The sequence below is a fragment of the Patagioenas fasciata genome, chromosome 2 (assembly GCF_037038585.1).
Source record: "Patagioenas fasciata isolate bPatFas1 chromosome 2, bPatFas1.hap1, whole genome shotgun sequence".
NCBI classification, from domain to species: Eukaryota; Metazoa; Chordata; class Aves; order Columbiformes; family Columbidae; genus Patagioenas; species Patagioenas fasciata.
Genome location: NC_092521.1, coordinates 125,687,922 through 125,706,910, shown reverse-complemented (window position 1 = coordinate 125,706,910; position 18,989 = coordinate 125,687,922). Strand labels below are relative to the sequence as shown.

At 35.8% G+C, this 18,989-nt stretch overlaps 1 protein-coding gene across 2 annotated transcripts in view; it reads left to right on the top strand.

Moving 5' to 3' along the window:
• STT3B (STT3 oligosaccharyltransferase complex catalytic subunit B) overlaps positions 1-18,989 on the top strand; it is a 52,677-nt gene that overhangs the window by 11,256 nt on the left and 22,432 nt on the right. For both annotated transcript variants that reach the window (XM_065830804.2, XM_071804923.1), the window contains exons 2-5: positions 10,916-11,024; positions 12,815-13,102; positions 14,811-14,876; positions 18,401-18,500. In XM_065830804.2, the coding sequence (XP_065686876.1) occupies positions 10,916-11,024; positions 12,815-13,102; positions 14,811-14,876; positions 18,401-18,500 (563 nt within the window). The remainder of the gene's footprint in view (positions 1-10,915; positions 11,025-12,814; positions 13,103-14,810; positions 14,877-18,400; positions 18,501-18,989) is intronic.

The window sequence follows — 18,989 nt, the reverse complement described above, 5'->3', positions numbered from 1 at the left end:
AGTGTGAAAGATCCTGGAACAGGCCAATTTAATTCATGTCTGGAGAGCAAGGAGGGAGATGATTTGGGATTATGTGACCTAAAAACTATCCCTTGAGAACTTCTGCTGGGTCTTTCCCAACAACTCTCAGGTACCCCGTGCAATACAACTCTTTGAACTGCACCTGAACTGCAGCTGAACCTCTTGCTTTAGTATCCTCCTTTCCTTTTCATGGGCAACCAGATGTTCATTTTGCCTTACCCTATTTTATATGGCAATGGGGTAATACATGGTAACTCAAGTCAGTACTTGTTATTTAATAAAATGGCATTAGAAATTAAACTCATCCCTTTTGCTGTTCATTAATATAAGACAGAAGGGCAATAGCTACTGAACTCTATACTAATATAGCCTGCTGGTCAAGGGGATGATGTGTTTTGAAAAGACCATTCTCCTGCAGATATGATCGACGAGGCTAGGGTGAGTGTAGTCTGTGAATATTTCTGTAATAGCATTTGTGTCAGAAAGGCATCACAGCTTCAAAGCGTGTGTATGTGATACTAAGCCTAGCTCATCTTAACAGTGTTACCCCACCTCCATATTTTATTGTATTTTCTTTTTGTTTAAAGCCCTTTTAAGGTCACTTCTAAACATTAATTGGATTTTCCTAAAATGACAGAGGAACACAGTGAAGTAGTTTGGTAGTTACAATATCGTAACACTAAACAATGCTAGAAATTCCATCATATAATGAGAAAACGTGTAACTTTAATTTCACATTGTACATGGCGGGAATTTAATATTAATTGTAAATACTGTCTTAAACACTGAGCACTGTAGTCACTGCATTGCATTAAATCTTGACTGTTTCTCTGAGGATACCTAATAAAAAGCAAATAATGTTTTGTTATTACACTTTTGTGTTTCTTGTGCATAGCCTTTAAAGAACCATTGGTAACCATTAAGTACAATTCTTAAGGGGTTGAATTAAATTCGAAGAAATAATGCAATTTTTAAAGTTAGACTTATTTGAAACTGTATGAAAGATATAAATGTAGTGGGTAACTGATTATAAATTCTGCTTGCCATACTTATTTCAGAATAAAGCAGACATTGAAAGTAAATCAAGAATGCAAAATAGTTAGAAGGGAATTCCAGTCTGTGCATTGTAGGAAAGAATGAATACCACTTTCTGTTGTCATGTACTTTCCTGGTCTTTATTTATTTTATTGGTGACATCCTATATTCCCAAATCAGTTTCCTCCAGTGTGAGAATATGCAGTCACTTTGCAAACAGCTGGAAGTCTTTCTGCCCACAGCTGGAGGCCACATCCCTTCTGTTGGACTGTATTAATAGATTATGTGAGTAGTCCTAATCTGATTCAGAGAAAAATCAGGTAAAGTAGTTAGTTTAGGTCATCTTTAGAGTGGTTTGCTTTTTAGCTGTGATTCAAGCTAATTTGTTCAGTTTGGGCACAGAAGCGGATTAGGGATGCTTCTCCACTCCTTTTGCCTAGCAAAGGTCAGTTGAAAGTTAACTACCACAGTTAAATTTGGGTGAATGTGTAATTTAGTACAGGGCATCCTGGTGGTGTGAATCCTTTTTTTTTCTGCATACCCTGGGCATGTTGTTTGGTTTGTTCTGCAGATAGCTATATATATAGATCTATATACGTACATACTCAAGGTAGAAAATTGCCTGATCCCTCCTACAAGCCTGATGAATGCCATGTTTATGTCTGTTTGTGCCAGGTTACTCAAGGGTTAAGCAGAATTTGAGCAGACATATTTAAGTTAGGTAAAATTAGATCTTTAACCCAGCATCAAGCACTGGACAGAAATTGTTCTAGTTAAACTGTCTGGTTCTGCTCTGATGCTTTGTATTATCTACTCTGAAACATTAATTTTTATTTTTCAGCATTCATTTTAATAAAGAGTCAATATTGCAACAGATGTAGCTGCACAGGTGCACTATGAGAGGTCCATCTTCTTGGACTAAACATAATCTACATACAGAAAGGACAATAAGGACAATTGAAAGAAAGCATGGTCAGAGAATTCAAGTAACTGAGGGCTAGCTGCAGGAGGAAGAATAGCAGGTGCATTAAAACATGTACTCAAGAGTAAATATTTGAGGAATATTGGATGAAACACTATTTTAACTTGATAAACTGACTTAGACTGCTGAACATGCGAACACAACACTGTAGATTCTTTTAATTTCTGTGAGCTAACAAAAAGCTATGTTGATGTAATATGTACAGAGTGCTTTGATATCTAATGTCTGATTCTGGCTGGGCCTACTCTTTCTTATGTTACATGGAAATTCAAGCAACAGGCTGTTGGTTATCAAGGAGTGAACAATAGTTTCTGCTAAAGCTCTTCTAGGTTCTGTAACTGTTTAAATGTTCTGCCAGAAATAAGGTTTCATTGCTTAAATATTATTTCTGATTGGGGATGTTGGGAATGTTGGGGATCAAGAGCCTTTTAAAGGGTCCTGTTTACTTTTTACCATGTCTTGTATTTTACACGGTAGAAACAGTCTGCCAGGCCACCTTGTGTCCAGATTGATTCCTTAAATATCACTTAATGGGAAGTGATTATGAAGTTGGTTCAACTGCATTTTGGTGTAGCCAGTACTTCCACAGTTACCACTGCATCGTAGCATATAGATGGCTTTATTATGTAATAGAGATGATGACTGTGTCACATACTGCTAAGTAGTTAAAATATAGTGAAGTACCAGCAATGGATAAGACATATTCTTTACTCTATGTTTCAGACTATTAAAATAGTATTTTTTTCTGGGTGCACATTGTATCTTGCTATGAGATAGCAGGTAGTATGTTTGATATCAGTGTCCACTATAGTTGTTTAAGTGTTACAGGTTGCTTTGTCCTGTAGCAGAAGACTGTGAAAAAAAGTGACTTGGGAGCTAGCAGTTGTCTGTTCCCAGTCACTTCTTGTGAAGCGGTCATGTTCAGCCCATTGATTATCACAGAAAGAATATTTTACTTCTCTAAAATATATTCTTCAGCTAATTGTCTTTTGAATTTCTTTATGCTGACCAGATTCTCGTGTACCAGCCTTTAACTTAGAAGGTCCTAAAGTTAAGCTGCCTCCGTCATGTTAAAAACTAGTACAGCATGAATTTGTTTAATCTGGAAGAAACATCCTTCTTAAACACATTTGTTAATTTGGTGCGGAGTCTTCAGAATTGCAAGGTGCAAAGCTAATGCACCACACAGTAGCCCAATAGTACTCAGAAAGAAAGACACAACACTATAGTGCCTTTTGAGTTGATGGTAGTTAATATTGTATTGAGCAGAGAAGTAGTGCCTCTCAAGAAGCTGATGCTGCCAAAGGATATGGAACCAATATTGCCATCAGTGTTGATGCCAGTCATAGTGCAGTATCTGCAGTGAAGTGTATGTCCAGTAGAGAAGAAAATCAACATTCAGTTTTCCCCTGTAGGAATTTTGAATGATTCTGTTTGCATGTTATTGTTGAAACCTCTTGGGAATTTTGACTGTCTCAAGGAAAAATGTCATCACTTTACTCTTAGGCCTAAAATGTTGTTAAATGTTATGAATGGTAGACTTCACTGGCGATGCATGTCTTTTAGTATTGATAAAACTAACACTTCTCTTTACAATTTGCCTTGAGAAATGGAATAGTTCAGAAGCAAGACAGAAGAGACTCATGAAAATGCCTAATAGGCATCAGAAGAAGTGTCTGAAACTGTGGGCAGATATACGCCCACTACAGTGATGATGGGAAGCATATTGTGGCTTCAGATGTGATATGTTGTGTGAAAAGTGTAAGCCATGGTCATGGAATGCTATAAAAAGCTTGAAGATGCCCTGGGTGCTCTGAAGAAGTTAGAGTGACTGTATGCTCCAAGTCCGATTTCATATCATTAAGCTACTGGCAGCATGCAATTCCTGATTTTAGCACTTACTGAGCGTAACATCTTATTTCAGGCAGTGAAAATACCATGCCAAGAAGTGGCAGTAGAAATGCTGTAATCCTTCTTAAACACATTGGGGACATTCTGATATTCTTAATGGTTATTCTTAATGGTTATTCTATAGGCATTCTCGTATCCTTTGGGATTTCCATTCAGCATGGTTGAATGTTAGACCTGAAAAAAACACGTACCCTTCTGGTTGTGCTGTCCAGCTTTTTTTTCTTTTTTCTGCCTGGACTTTCTCCTGTTTTTCCCCATCAGGGATTATTCTAATGGCATTACAAACAGGAGGAGTTTCATCTCTTGGTTGTATTCCAGGACAGAAACATCTTCCTCCTTTGACTCAGTATTTCCATCTTTTCTGAAGCTCAGTGGCCAGGTCACTGCAGAACTTCTTGCCATTTTATTACTTCAGCATACTAACTAGCCTTTGTATAGCACAGAAGTGTTTGTCACATTTTTCTGAGTGTTTGTTCAGAATTGGGAAATCTGAAATGAAAACCAGAATCATGAGCAGTTTTGAACCTGAGGAAACTCAGAATGATAGTACTGCTACCAGTTCTCTTGTCAAACATTAAACTTCTGGTTAACAGTGATCTTGCAGGACACGTATATCTCTTTTCAAATAGACCTACTTGCAACCAAACCCCTAAAGATCAGTTAGGTCTCTGTAAATGTAGGGCACTCTTGGGAGCTTTTACCAAATACTTGATATTAGTTATGGCTTACCTCAGAATACAAAGAGTAGTTACATATCCATATATTTTTAGATAAAATAATGAAGACTAAATCATTAAAAATTACATATATTTAACCCCCTAAAAAGTCAGAATTAGGACAATATTAAAGCCTACGTCAGCAAAGTTTTTATTTTTACTTTCTTGTGGGTTTAACAGTTGTCTTTCAATCATCTTCTGTAAGAACTGTGCAAACTTGTTCTATGTCCCTTGTGAAAGACTGAGTAGTTAATGTGTTCACGACTCTTGTGGTTTTGTTGTCCAGTGAGGGACAGAAGCTCCAGTTCAGTGTGCGAAGTGATAACATCTTCCACATAAAACAGTGGTAGGTGGGCATCTAGAGAAATTCCAGAAAAAAAAGATTTGTGGACACATAAGTACCTGATTATAATAAATGTTATAACTGGGGACAATTCATGCAGTATATGTTTGTATTAGATTTAAGACCTCATAAAGCCATTCTGCTGACATCAGTATAAGTTAAAAAGAAACGAACATCAGATTTTTGTGACATAAAATTGCCTGGTTGCTCTTCCATTTTACAGAGGTATGTCAGTTTTGGCTCAGGTAAATGGTGGACCACCCTCTGCCTCACTGATTCTTACATGTGGAGAACTCACTATATGTTTTCTCCATGCTTATTACTGTGAGGTCTGTTAATACTTTGGATTCGGGTTGTGGGCAATAGGAAAGGCTCTTCACCTGTCATAAATACTTTTGCCTACAGGTATTGCTGGTGCAAAATTCTAATCTTGATTAGCTGAAACTGGCTTAAATGTCCATACTTACTTTCTGAGATTATAAACTCAACAGAAGTAAGCATTTTCATGAAGAGAAATACTGCTGTAGTGAGTTGAATTAATTATGTGATTGATGGGGTACTGTACTTCCATTTTAAAAAGTATATGCAAAACTCATTGTGGTAGCTGCTTATTTGTAGATACAGACTTCAGAATAAGATTTTCAGGATGCTGTGCTTGTTAGTATAATATGTAGGCAAGCAGGTGGTTTAAAATTTAATATGGAATACTGTATATATGTTTCTTCATTTCAGTGGAAGTTACTGAACTTTCTCATTAGATTTTCCATAGAAGTGTTGTACTGAATAAATTCTTCCTTTGGATGCAAAGAATATGTCGGATATGGAGTCAATCTGCAACTATCTTTTTCAAGAATCTAGACTTGCCATCTCTAATTAGATGCTGTATGGCAGAATTGATTCTGTAATCTACATTTGCATTAAAAACGGACTCCTAGAATTGCTCAGATAGCTTGTAACGTTCGCAGTTAGTTTGTATCATGCCATTTTTCTGAGTTTGCAGATGTGAAAATTGTGTGCATCTGCAGCTGAAGACTTTTGGAGCACAGAAGCCTTTATAATTGCAGGCTTAGAAAATATTCAACAGATTCTGCTAGTAAGGAGATTACATATTCTCAGATGGCTATAAAATGCCAGATAAAAAATGTAGATGATGGGGCAATAATAGCATGAAATTGGTAGGGTTTTAGACAGTCAACATTCCCACCAGGAGCGTCACTCTTATCTTGTGTTCTGTTGTAATGGGAGGGTCAAATGAATTCCATCACCGTCAGTGTAATTTGCTTTAAATGTTGTTAAGAACTGGATGAAGTAACTGCATTGCTGCACATGTGCTCTTTTCCTGTATGTTCTTGCTTTCTCAGTAGGCTAAATTTTATTTGAATGTTCATCTTAAATAGTACTTTTGGGAAGGATACACTGAACTTAGAATGTCAAAGCCATAGATGTCTTCTTATAAATATAGCAGTAATTGTTGCTGTGAAGTGCTGGAGAATTCTATAGCTCCCGGATAGAGCGAGTGATCACTGTGACTAGCATTAACTAGTCATCTTACAGCATTACCTTGCATCATCAAAAAGCAGTTAATAGGACAGAGTAAAAATCAAACCCAAGTATGAGTAGATAGTTAAGATTATGTATTCAGTTATGTACATAACATAACTGAAAACTTTACAGGCTTTATTTTGCAAATCGCCTAGTTAAGCTTTCCAAATTAATGTAGCTACTAAAAGAAAAATTATGCTTCTGCTCAGTTACTTTGCTGTTGCTGCTTGTGCTCTGTTCTATGCTGAAATTGAAATATACTGTGAAAATGAGAACCATATCTTTATTAAGTCTTCAGCTGTCTACTGAACCAACTATAATATACTTATCTCCAATAGTGCCACAAAATTAATGGTGCCGTTCATAGAGCACTCTTGTGATCATTAGGGCATGCTCCAAAAGGCTCAAACTAAAATACCAGCCTAATTTGGTGGTTGGAACTGGTGAGTTCTGAGATATACAAAGATTTAGTATTGTTTGATGATTCTTTTAAAGCTTAGCTTGGAGGAGGAGACAGTTCATACTACAGACCTGACAGAAAGAGGCAAGGAGAACAGCAGAGCATTACTTTTCCTCCTAGAACGTCAGCTAAAATAAGAAAAGTCAACACTTACTGGTGTTAGTCAGGTCCTTAAGAGCTTTTCTGTGCTGAATATTAGCAAGTGTGTATCTTCTTCACAACATGGACTGAGAGCTTCAATATTCATCTTAGTCTTTCAAGCTAAGTTTTTAATTAGGCATCCACTGCACATAATTTTGTTCTTTATTCTTCTCAGATCTGTCTCAAATTGACTTGCCTTCAAGGGATGAGAGGGAATCTTGAGAGATGGATGAACAGTTCCCAAGCCTCAAGATCAGATGGGTGTGAGGGTCGAGGTTGGGAGAAAAGGAATCCTTTCCTTCAGTCTGGTCCTTGTTTTTAGTACTGCATCCTCTTTAGTCACTGTAACCAGTAACATGCTCTGTAACAGTTCCTCTGTCTCCTTGGCTAATGTCTAGCCCCTCAGAAAAAAGATTGGATAAAAATCCTAGATATCGCCTATTCTTGCTGCTGCTGCTGAAGATGGAAGAACAGTGACGCTTAAGCCAGAAATGCAACCCCTATCCAGCAGTGGCTGTTCTTGCCTCTGTTCTGATTCTTCCTTTAGATGCAGCCCCTAAATCTCCAGGATGCAGGCATAGGCAAAGGCAGCACTTTTTCTGATATTTCCCAGTGTTGTTTTCTACCCCTGTGAAACCTATGCATAGTTGCAGATACTGTGACTACTGCTGTGGAAATACAATACCACCATACTGTGTTTCAAGCACAGTTTGAAAAGAACCAAGATAGTAAGAAGGTTGTGCGATTATGATTTCCAGTACTCACTGCTAGAGGCTTTCTCCGTTCTGGCCAAAAGGGAAGCAGTTTTACAAGGTTTGGGCCTGTCCCTATAGGAGTAGAGCACTACGGAATGGGCAGGTGATATCAGAGCGTAACACTGGCCTCATATGAGTGCTAGACCATACTGTTGTCTGATGCACTACCCATTACTGCCAATTGCTGCCCCTTTGTCAATGCCTGAAGCCGGCTTTGATATGTAGCGTTACTCATTAAGCTTCTCTTTATGTATGCATATGTTTATATTTACATTTTAACTTATTTTTGTTTACAGGTTACCTAGTGGGAGGTGAAGTGAGCGCTGTTTTGTTTTAGTCAGCTGAGATGCTGTAGTTAAGCTTCTAAACCCTTTTCTTTAGGTTTCTATGGCTAGGTTTTTTCTTGTTCTCACCTACAGGTCTTACAGTGAAAAATTAATGTACCTATAGTATTGCTAATAATTTCAGCTATAAAGACATGCCCAGCTGCCTCTGCACGCCTTCATTTGTGGCGAAAGAATCAATAGATTTTTGAAAGAAGGGGTTAATAGATTTGTATCTATCCAAAAAGTATGTTAGGAGCAAAGATTACATTTTTACCTCTTAAGTGGTAGAAGTAGAATGCTGTTATGCTAGATTTCAATTTTGGGTAGTAATTCATTCTTATTAAAGACTTAATGGGATGCTGCCAAAGCACAGGACAATTGTTCGCATCCTTCTGAAGTTAGTTATGAAGCTGTACTAGTTTGAAACATGAGGAAAATGTCAATATGCATTCTTCTTGCCCATTTCTTTTGTTTAACTAAGCTTTTAATACTCTAAAAGTAAACATTAGTCATACTTCCGTACCCTCTGTGAGCTTGAATCATGATTTAAAAATTTGGAAGTGATGCATGTTAGTAAATATCTTTCTTGTTTCATTTTTAAAGTTCTAGGGTAACAACGTTGACAGGGTTTTCAGTGCGTTTTAAGTCCGGTCCATAGCTGGCTTGACTATATGCACCCTGTGCAACACAGAGCTCCTGCTTTGTCTCGTATCGTGCTGCAGGCACTTGGCACTAAACAAATTAACAGTAGACCTTGCTATACTAAGATAAGAAGCTAATTTTACAGGTACAGCTTTTCATAAATCACATTATAGCTGACAGTTCAGAACCGGAGAATTAATTAATATTTAGAAATCTAGTCAAGTGGGAATAGTTGCAGGCTTATGGGAAACGAATGTCACATTGTTGTTTGATACAAATATTTCTAGGTCAGAATGACTGATGTTTATATAAGAAGATTCACACAAACATGATAATTACTATTGAAAGTCCACAGTTTTATCACTTACTATATCCTGTATAACTGTTTATTTAACATGTAAGCGAGTGTTCCTGAAAATACTGCACTCTATTTTTTATTTACTTATTGTTAATGTCACTTGACTGATGCTGTGATAGTTTAGTTGGTGGAAACAAGCAAGTTTGCTGACATCTGGACTTGAATTTCAATTCTTTTTGTTCTTTCACTGTGTAGATGAAGAAATTTGTTCATAACCTCCATGTGGTTTTACTTCAGATATTAGACTTATACTGATTAAACAAGTAGGAACTTGATGAGTCTTACAGTTTTGAATGACATGAACATTATTCTGTTGAAAATAATTAGTACAAAGTAAACCTGTGATATTTTGGGAATCCTAGATATACAAAAGAATTTGATGTAGTCTTAAAATTTGTGTTAGAAGTGATGCATGTTATGGAGGTAAATGGATACCTTCATAAAATAGACAAATTTAAAAATACACACACGCTTTTCTAGTCTTGAATACTGTCTTTGGAAGTCTTCCATGGCTTGTCTAGCCTATTGTCTGTTACAGTATTCCATTTAGTCTTCTGAACTTCTGCTTAACTAATTAATATAATCTTTAATACTTCTTTAATTAATGAATTCAACATTGTTTTCTAAATTCTAGTTAGAATATCTACTAGGAGGGTTGGGTTTGTGGATGTTGCTTGTTTCAGAAGTGGTGTTCACCCAGGCTTTTCTAAGCCTAAACTGCCTTTACAAAACTTTACAGCATCAATACCTGTAGCCTTGTTAGGTTGACTTTTGAATGATGATGAAAGAGTTGCAATTTGGGTTAACATGCAGTTCTCACAGCAGTCTGATACCTAATTTGAAGGATTAATGAACTTCATAATAGTTGAAAGGTTTTGCTATCCGAGGTTTGAGAACTTGGAAGAAATACGTGCCAGAAAAGTGGAAGTTTAATGCCTCAATGGCAATCCATCAATGTTTTTACTGGTATATGAGCAACATGGAAGACTGAACTGAAGGGTTGCATGGGAGGGCTTTTGTATTACAAGAGATTTTCTGCAGCAGAGAACGTACAAGGTTTGAAGATGAAACTTCATCTACATGGATTCTGTATTGTATAGATTCTTATTGATTGAAAGAAGGGAATTTGTCAAGGCCATTATTTTGACGGCGTGAACAGACTGATTCACTTCATTGCATATTATTACATTATGTCACCCCTCAATGTTACATGAAATAAAGCAGATGTACTGGGTAGCTATCCTGTCTCAGAATGGGAGTCTTGCTTTGATTCTTCCATGGTCTTAATTTTGCTTAAGTGATATTCTGGATATGACAAATAATTGGTTCATAGACTATGTGTGAAAACTAGCTTTAAAAGGGAATGCAGAATATGAGAGACATGTTTGTCAGAATGATAGAAAACTTTATTAAAAAGTTAACAAAAAAAACCCCAAAAATGTAACATTTCATCTGTGTATATACATTGGTTGTAGAAATGAAGAAAATATAATGGTTAGTAACTGAGAGCTTAGTAAATTACTTTCAAACTCTATAGATTTAGAGAGGACCGTTATACTAAATGAGATGCTAAAGTTTAATTACTTCCTACGTCTTAGAAAACAGATTACTTAAGGTATGCCTATAACTTAGGTTCTTGATTTTTATCTCCCCCTCCCCCCTTCTTTTCCTCTTTCATTCTAGGTTTAACTATAGATCAACACATCATCTTGCATCCCATGGGTTTTATGAGTTTTTAAATTGGTTTGATGAAAGAGCATGGTATCCACTGGGAAGAATAGTAGGTGGAACTGTAAGTATTGTAATAAAAAACTTACTTTGCAGTAAGTTTTTTTTTTTAACTTTGAATACAAATTCAACATTGATAAAAGGAGAACCGTAATAAAATATGCTTTTAATTGTCAAATTGCTGCAGAGGGAATAGCAAGATGTTTTTGATTTTTAGCTGCAGGAACTAAGACAGTAATTCAACATACTTTAGTTTTTATCTAACAGCATACTGTGGACAAGAAATACAGAACTGAGTTTTACTTCCTTACATATAAACTTCTAATAGTAATAAATAAGGGTATCATAATTCCTGTAATTCTAGTGTATGAAATGAAAAAAAAAAAAAAAAACAAAAAAACACAACAAAAAAACCAACCAACTTTTGTTTTAAAAACAGTTATAGAAATCTCTTGAAGCACAAGTTTTAATCTAGTGGTATATGCTGAGTGGACTTCATGCGTGTATGGAAAATCTTAAGATTACACTGGGAAAAGACCTTCTGAAATTAAACCAGCAGGATACCTGTATGAACCGTTGGGAGTGGGTAGGATAGGTATGGATGCAATTTACAAGACAGGTGTATAAAACAATATTATCAACTCAGAATACAAATATTGTTCATCAGTAGAACCAAGTAACCAAGTAACACAGCCAGGTGTTAATATGTGAAAAGTGTGTTAAAACTTTTTAAATTATAGTGCATACCACTTAAATGCATTTACTAAGTTTTTTGTAACAATTAGATCACCATGTGTTTTAGTATCTTATACTTGAGACTCTTTGTAACATATATATGTGTTTTTTCCATACCTTACATGTAGTAAAACCCCTTAGGAAATAGAATTGAAGTGTTGATTGCATACATTATTTTGCAAGTCACGTGGTATATTATGTTTTAATAGTTTATCTTGAAAACCAGCCCTCCAGGATATATGCAAGGGAACATTCTGTCATCTGTTAATTTAATTTAGTACAACACCCTTCTTAGCTTCTGAAAGAAACTGAGGCAGATGAAGTGCATGTTAACTTTTCTAGTACGTACTGGTTTTTCTCATGTTGATACATGTGGGAGGTTAGAATTCCTATTAAGAATATTTTAAAGTTCTCCAATATTCTTTGATGGGTTCAGTAGATTTGTGTAAGTCCATACTACCTTTCCTGGAGGACATCTTAATTCAATTTTATAGGACTTTATTTTAATCCTTCCTATCCAAAGATGTCTATAGACATCCTGTAAATATGTAATACTCAAGTGACTGTCTATCAGCTTTTCAGATTAAAAAAAAATCTAGTTGATGTCTATTTTATTTCTCCATGGGTAACAAGAGGTGAAAGAGTGGCATGGTATACTTTGGAGGAAAATGGATAGAGCTGGGCAATGTGGTTGGGTTTCTTGTTGTCTTAGGATTTGGAGGGTTGTGGTTTTTTTTTTTTCTTAAAGCTGTTAGCTGGCTTGAAATTCTCTTGCAAACATTTGCTTCTGCTCCCATACCTTAACAAGAAATTCTTCTCATTATATGATAAATGTCAGGCAAGATAGGATATTATCTGTATGCTGCTTATTCATTTACAGAATGGATTATATGTAATTGTTAGCATTTGGATAAAATTTAAAGAATCTCTGGTATTTAGCGCTGTTGTCAAAACGTGATTAAAGTAGCATTAAAATAATTCCATTAGTTTTACCCGTTCACAGCTTATATCAGCTTAAGAAATGACTGTTTCATTTTGAATTATGTGCAAATAAACCTACCGTGATAGTTTTCTGAAATAACCTAGTGTTCTGTTTTGTTTTTTTTTCCCTCGTTTTAGGTATATCCAGGACTGATGGTGACAGCAGGCCTTATACATTGGATTTTAAATATGCTTAACGTGACAGTCCATATAAGAGATGTATGTGTGTTCCTAGCACCAGTTTTTAGCGGCCTTACAGCTATTTCTACTTTCCTGCTCACCAGAGAACTGTGGAACCAGGGAGCAGGGCTTTTAGCTGCCTGTTTTATTGCCATAGTTCCAGGTTACATATCCCGATCAGTAGCAGGATCATTCGACAATGAAGGCATAGCTATTTTTGCACTGCAGTTCACATACTATTTATGGGTAAGTAATTGCTGAGTCTTTTGCTTTGGAAAGGATCTTTGGTTCCTCCTCCAACCAAATGACTGACTTTTCTTAGAATCCGTTGAATTCTTCTTTTCCTTCCTCTCATCCCTCTTCCCCCTGGCTTGTGATCAGGCAAGTACTGAGAAGTCACATGATCTGAACCACTCCATAATCATGCTCTTTATTTTGCCATGTAAAAGTGCTGTTTAACTGAAGTATGTGTATCCTGTAGTAGTAGTAATAAGAATAATGATGACTATAAGAATAATGATGTCTGTAAATTTAAAGTAAATGGAAGGGTTGTTTCTGTGTCTCTCTTTGAAGGTATTAATATTATGTGAGCGTCAAACTTTAGCTTCCTTATTTAGCTGGTGAAAAGCAGTAGACTCCGAATATGAAGTGCTTTGAATTGTCTTCTGGAGAAGCTTTTGACTGTGTGGAGGGTCTGGGCTTTGACTTAGGCATCCAAATTAGATACTCAAATCTGTCCAGAGAAAGATATTGATATTGCTTGCATGCTTAAAAAAAAAAAAAAAAAGTAGTCCAATGTCTTCTAATTGGCCTATTTGCTGGTACAGCTTGTCTGTCACTCCTTCATCTGTAGAATTACATCTGTAATGCAGTTTTGTATGAAGGAGTTTAAGCAAGCTGGAGTTTTTCTGGACTATTGCATCTATCTTGGAAATATCAGAAATAGCATAATAATATTGTTAATTCAGCATAGACACTGTATGGTACTGTCTCTTGTTGCGTTCCTTGAATGCATATACTTTTCATTTGAGTGTCATTACAGCTTTTCCCATGATTTTGTCAAGAGTTCTACTTTTTATAACCAGATGCATGCTTACAAGTGTTTTAGCTTTAGAATATTTCAGATGGGATATTGTTGGTAGGAATGGAAAGGAATTCAAGTTTCTCATGACTGACTGGTGTTGCCTAAATGCGGGATTTTTAATTCTGGACTTGAATAAACTGCACCTGTAAAGGCACATCGTGTTGCATAACAATAATGGAATTAACCTGTGTTGTTACTTTATAACAACTGAGACAGGATAGCAGTTATCTGTTCTTATGGAATTCATATTTAACTAAACTGCATAGTGCAATAATGCTTGCATGATCTCATGTAGAACTGTGTGCGAATCAAATATACTTCATAGATAACTTTCTAGCTTTAGTTAATGTCAGTTTTTCATTCCTGTTTTCCCACACCACAATCACCACCATCTGTTTTGTACAAAATCATAATCCTGGGCCAGTTAATGATCCTGCTAAACCTTTAGTAGTATCTAGATGTTCTCATTAACCTTAAATTAAAATTACAGAATAGGCCTTATATCTATAATCAAAGAGTTGGGTCTCATGCCAGCCAAAGTAAACCATGGATGGTCTACACTTACTAAGTGGTCTAATGTCTCAGATGATGTAGCACAGAGGCATTGCAACTACCTTTCTACCTCAGATCACGAAGCAGAAAGTTGCATTGCATCCTGCTTCTGCTTTAACTAGAGAGATAGATATGAGCTGTTTTGTATGTAAATTAATTGTGCTTGTGGTTTGGTTTTACGGGCATCAGTTCAGAAGCATACAAAATATAACTTGATATGTGCTAAAGAAGTTCTCTTTATAGTTGTTTTGGAATGAAATGATGGAATATTTTCTAGTATTTTTTTTGTCATTCTTAAATACTTGTTTCTTTTTAAAGGTGAAGTCTGTGAAAACTGGGTCGGTCTTTTGGACAATCTGCTGCTGTCTATCCTACTTTTACATGGTAAGCCTTTCCTTTATATATATAATAGCTAAACTATATGAGTAGAGCTTACATAATCCATATGTTGACAAAGAACAAAGGAAGGAGATTTTAATCTTTGTTGGAGCCATAATATAAAACTGTTGTTTCATATTACGATTAAAACCTTAAATATATGGGTAAAAAAAAAAAGTAGTATTTCAAAATTTAAAGTATTTAAATAAATACAATGAAAACAATTTTTCGAAAACCTCTTCAGTGTAATAACTTTACTTGCAAATTTATCCTAAGCTGTAAATAGGTACTCTGATTTAGTGGGATTTTTGTTTTGGTGCAGGTGAATGAAGGTGGAATTTTGATATTCATGTGTCTGTGTGTCATTATTACTAGAACACAATAATGTTATTTGAAATTTATAGGCAAACTTTAGGAGTCAGGATAACTTTGTAAGCTATTTATTTGGGTATAATTATGCTGTAAACTAAAGCTTACCACAAGAACTGATGAAGGAATTCAATGTCAGGTTAAACTATCATGAAGTCCCTTTTCATTCTTGATCTGTGAAAATGGAGGCTATTGTAGAGATGTTGCTAAGTGCTAACAGAGGTGGAAAATGGTAGTAAAATTGAGGAAATAAAACTAATAGCAAAATGGGGGGAATTGGTCCCCCCCATTTTCTGAAAACTTAGACTTGAAGAATTTTCCTGTATGAATCAGTCAAAAGTCCTTTTTTCCACTAACTGATACACTTTTTTTTTTTTTTTTTAAATGGCCAAATGAAAAATAAATTTGCCTCAAAATAGCCAGTGGTGGGACAGTCAAACTAATTGCGTGGTGTCAGTTAAGATTGAGGTCTCAAATATTTGTTTTTCTACAGTCAGGTAGCTAGGCTTCCAAGAAAAAGGAACTTTAGAACCATTTTGCGTGCCTTAATTTATAGCACAAGGTTAATTCAGAGGTTACCTGGATGCTGCCTAGATTTCCTCTAGCTTTAATGTTCATTGGATTTTCTGGGAGATTTTTGCTGTTAATATAGCAAATAATAGTCCTGTGTATGTTGCCAAAAAGGATAGCTATCGCCTATGAAGAGTACATTTATTTCCTCCCCTATTTCTCCTCCATTCTGCCAAGTGATTAAATAAACAACCACTTCTTTATACACAGCGTTGCTGTTCATATAGCATTACAGTGAAGAGATCCTGTAGGTTTAGTACAGACTGATGTGCAGTAAAAAATCAGTAAAAAAGTGTTCTTGATTAATCTACAAATAACAAATACAATACATTTACAACTTTACTGCTGAAAAATCACACGCTAACAAGTTCTTACCATCTTAGTCTGACTAGTGTCTTGGTCTGTGGGACTGTACGAGAAGGAGGGGATGGGATCTAGGATGTGCATGGTGACAGAACTTACGGAATCAGTGTCATCATCATGATGTTCAATGTTTGAATGTAAATTCATGTTTTATCTTTTATTTTCTTTTTAAGTACTGTCACCTAGTGAAAGGTTAAGATTTGTCCATAGCCTAGCCTCAGTGATTGGATGATAGAATTTTGTTGCTTACAGAGTGTACCTACTTCATCCCTGGTTGTGGCTTTCCATATATTGTATTTCCCTTTGGGAAAGAGTTTTGTTAAGATGCTCTCCTTGACATTTTGCTTAGGTAAATTTTTAGGAAAAGGTGTAATTATACTATTTGTCTTTCTCTGATGGAATTAGTTATGTTTTCAGTGTAAGTTGAAAATTCTATCAAATCACAGTTTTGAAGTGTATTAAGACTCAGTCCGTGCATGGGGAGTTCATAGAACAGCTTGTTGAAAGCAGGATGGATATTGCACAGACTGATGGAAATATTTCTCGATAACTAAATCTGCTTAAAATATATACCTAACTCACTGTGGTAATTTGACTCATAGCATTGCATGACATTCTATAAGGAGAAGAGCTTTTTCCTTGCGTTTATATTTTTAGCATTTATTTGACTTCAACAACTTCTGCTTTGGATAGCTTTTTATGACGAGGTAAGATAAAATAAAGCTTTACATTGAAGCAATCCTTGTAGGAGTAATAGCATGTTTCCACTCTTTGCCAATCTATGAGGATGCCTCAGTTTTGTTTTTTTTAAGTTCCAAAGTGCATCTTCAGTTCAGTACAATTTTCAATGCTTAGATTTGGTTTAATATTATGAGAATTAGAGATACAGGTCTCTTGTCCATACAAATTGTCTGCTACCTGCTTCATCCAAACCTTTCACTAAATATGACAGTGTCCTAATTGCATGTTTGTTCTTATTCTATTCTGTCTTACCTGTCTTCATATAATATTTTTTTCCCTTAAATAAACTTGCCTGTGTAAACAATGATGCTTCATGCAAGTAGTTTCGCAGTAGGATCATGATAATCTGAAATGAGTTTCTAGAAAACTTAGAAGATTTCTGTTCTACTTATTTCACATTGTCTGAGTCGGTTACTCCCAATTTTGAAACGTTGGGTTTTCTACTATTACTATCCAAAACCAGTAGTACTTGGCTGTGTCCTTATTTTAGAACCTGTTTTATAGAACGTAGTCATTTGGGTTTCTTTTTGGATACTAGGGGTTTAAAAATACCTACATTAATCCTAGACCTAAAGTACAATTAAAGTGAAAGCCACATTAGCCACTGCATTCTAAAAAGGAAGATCTAGGGTAGGCATGGTACATACGGGAGAAGTCTAGACTGTAATTTGACAAGAGAACGTGTTAAAATACAGATTGTCTAGTCAACGTTAGCCCTTCTAAGTATGTTAGAAATTTAGATAACACGTTGTAATGATAGTTGATTAAATCTTTATCTAAACCAGCCATCAGTGATATATTGATAACATTGTAGTGTTTCAGTTCTAAGTACATCATCGAAGTGCTTCTCAAGTGCTGCTGTTACTACAGGTTTGCAATATCCAGGATATTGTTATACACCGTTGCACAGTGCTCAGCCCTGCCTTGCTGTGCATCCACCTCCTTATGCTGTGACCTGCAGGGGCTGCTGTGCTGCAGTTTTGCTCCCAGAGATGTACTGTGCTGCCTTTCTCCTCTCTGGCTGGAGATACTGACCCAGCAAAAAGTGCAGAGCGTGGTGCTAAAGCTGGATGTCAAAGGAGGATTTTGGATCCTACATGGGAGTCATACCACTGCCTTGTGCTGCAACCTTCACCATGGGGAAAAGCCCCCAGCACCACATTCTTTTTTGCCAGTGTGACCAGATTAGCTTGGGAGGAGGAGGAGATACAGGAAAGAAAGCCTTGAAAATCCACCAGCCCATTTCAAAAGTCTTTAATACTTTGATATGTGGGGGTTTTATAGTTGTGGGTGTTTTGTTTGGGTTTTGTTTGTTTGTAATAATAAATATTGAGAAATATTCTGATGGCGTTACTAGTAGTTCTGACTGCTTGTCTAGATGGGGTTTGTGTTTTCTTGTTAGACCATCAGGATGTATAAATCCAGTATGGACTTTCCTAAGAATTTGCAGGTATTTTCACCTCTAATTTTTTTTCCATTTCTCATAGGTCTCTGCATGGGGTGGTTATGTTTTCATCATCAACCTTATTCCACTGCATGTGTTTGTTCTATTGCTGATGCAGAGATACAGCAGGAGGGTCTACATCGGTAGGTTTTGTTCATTGAACAGTCATTCTTAAATGTTTAATTGTGAGATATTAATTATACTGATGTGTTTTGTATTATGTGGGACTTAAGTAAGTAATTGCATATCAGGTTGCATTTTATTAATTTGTTTACTGATTTTAGTCAGTTTTTCTCTACAACTTGGGAAAAATTTCCAAAATTCATACCTGTAGGTGGTAATTAGCTTTCTCCTTTCTAGTGCACTGAAAGGAAAAAATGGATCGTTTGGTACTTGTAGAATCCTTTTAATATGTTTTATGTATATATTATGTATGTGTCTGTAATAATGTTTCATATATTCATAATTTCCTAGTATGCTAAACAATTGTTATTTTTAAACAGTTGCGCAGCAGAAATTATGCAGACATACAGTATATTGTGATGTATGTGAGAAAAAACATAGGGCATTTTAATCAGCCATCTACATTTTATATAACCTAGACTAAAAATGTTGTGTATGAATCTGTCCAC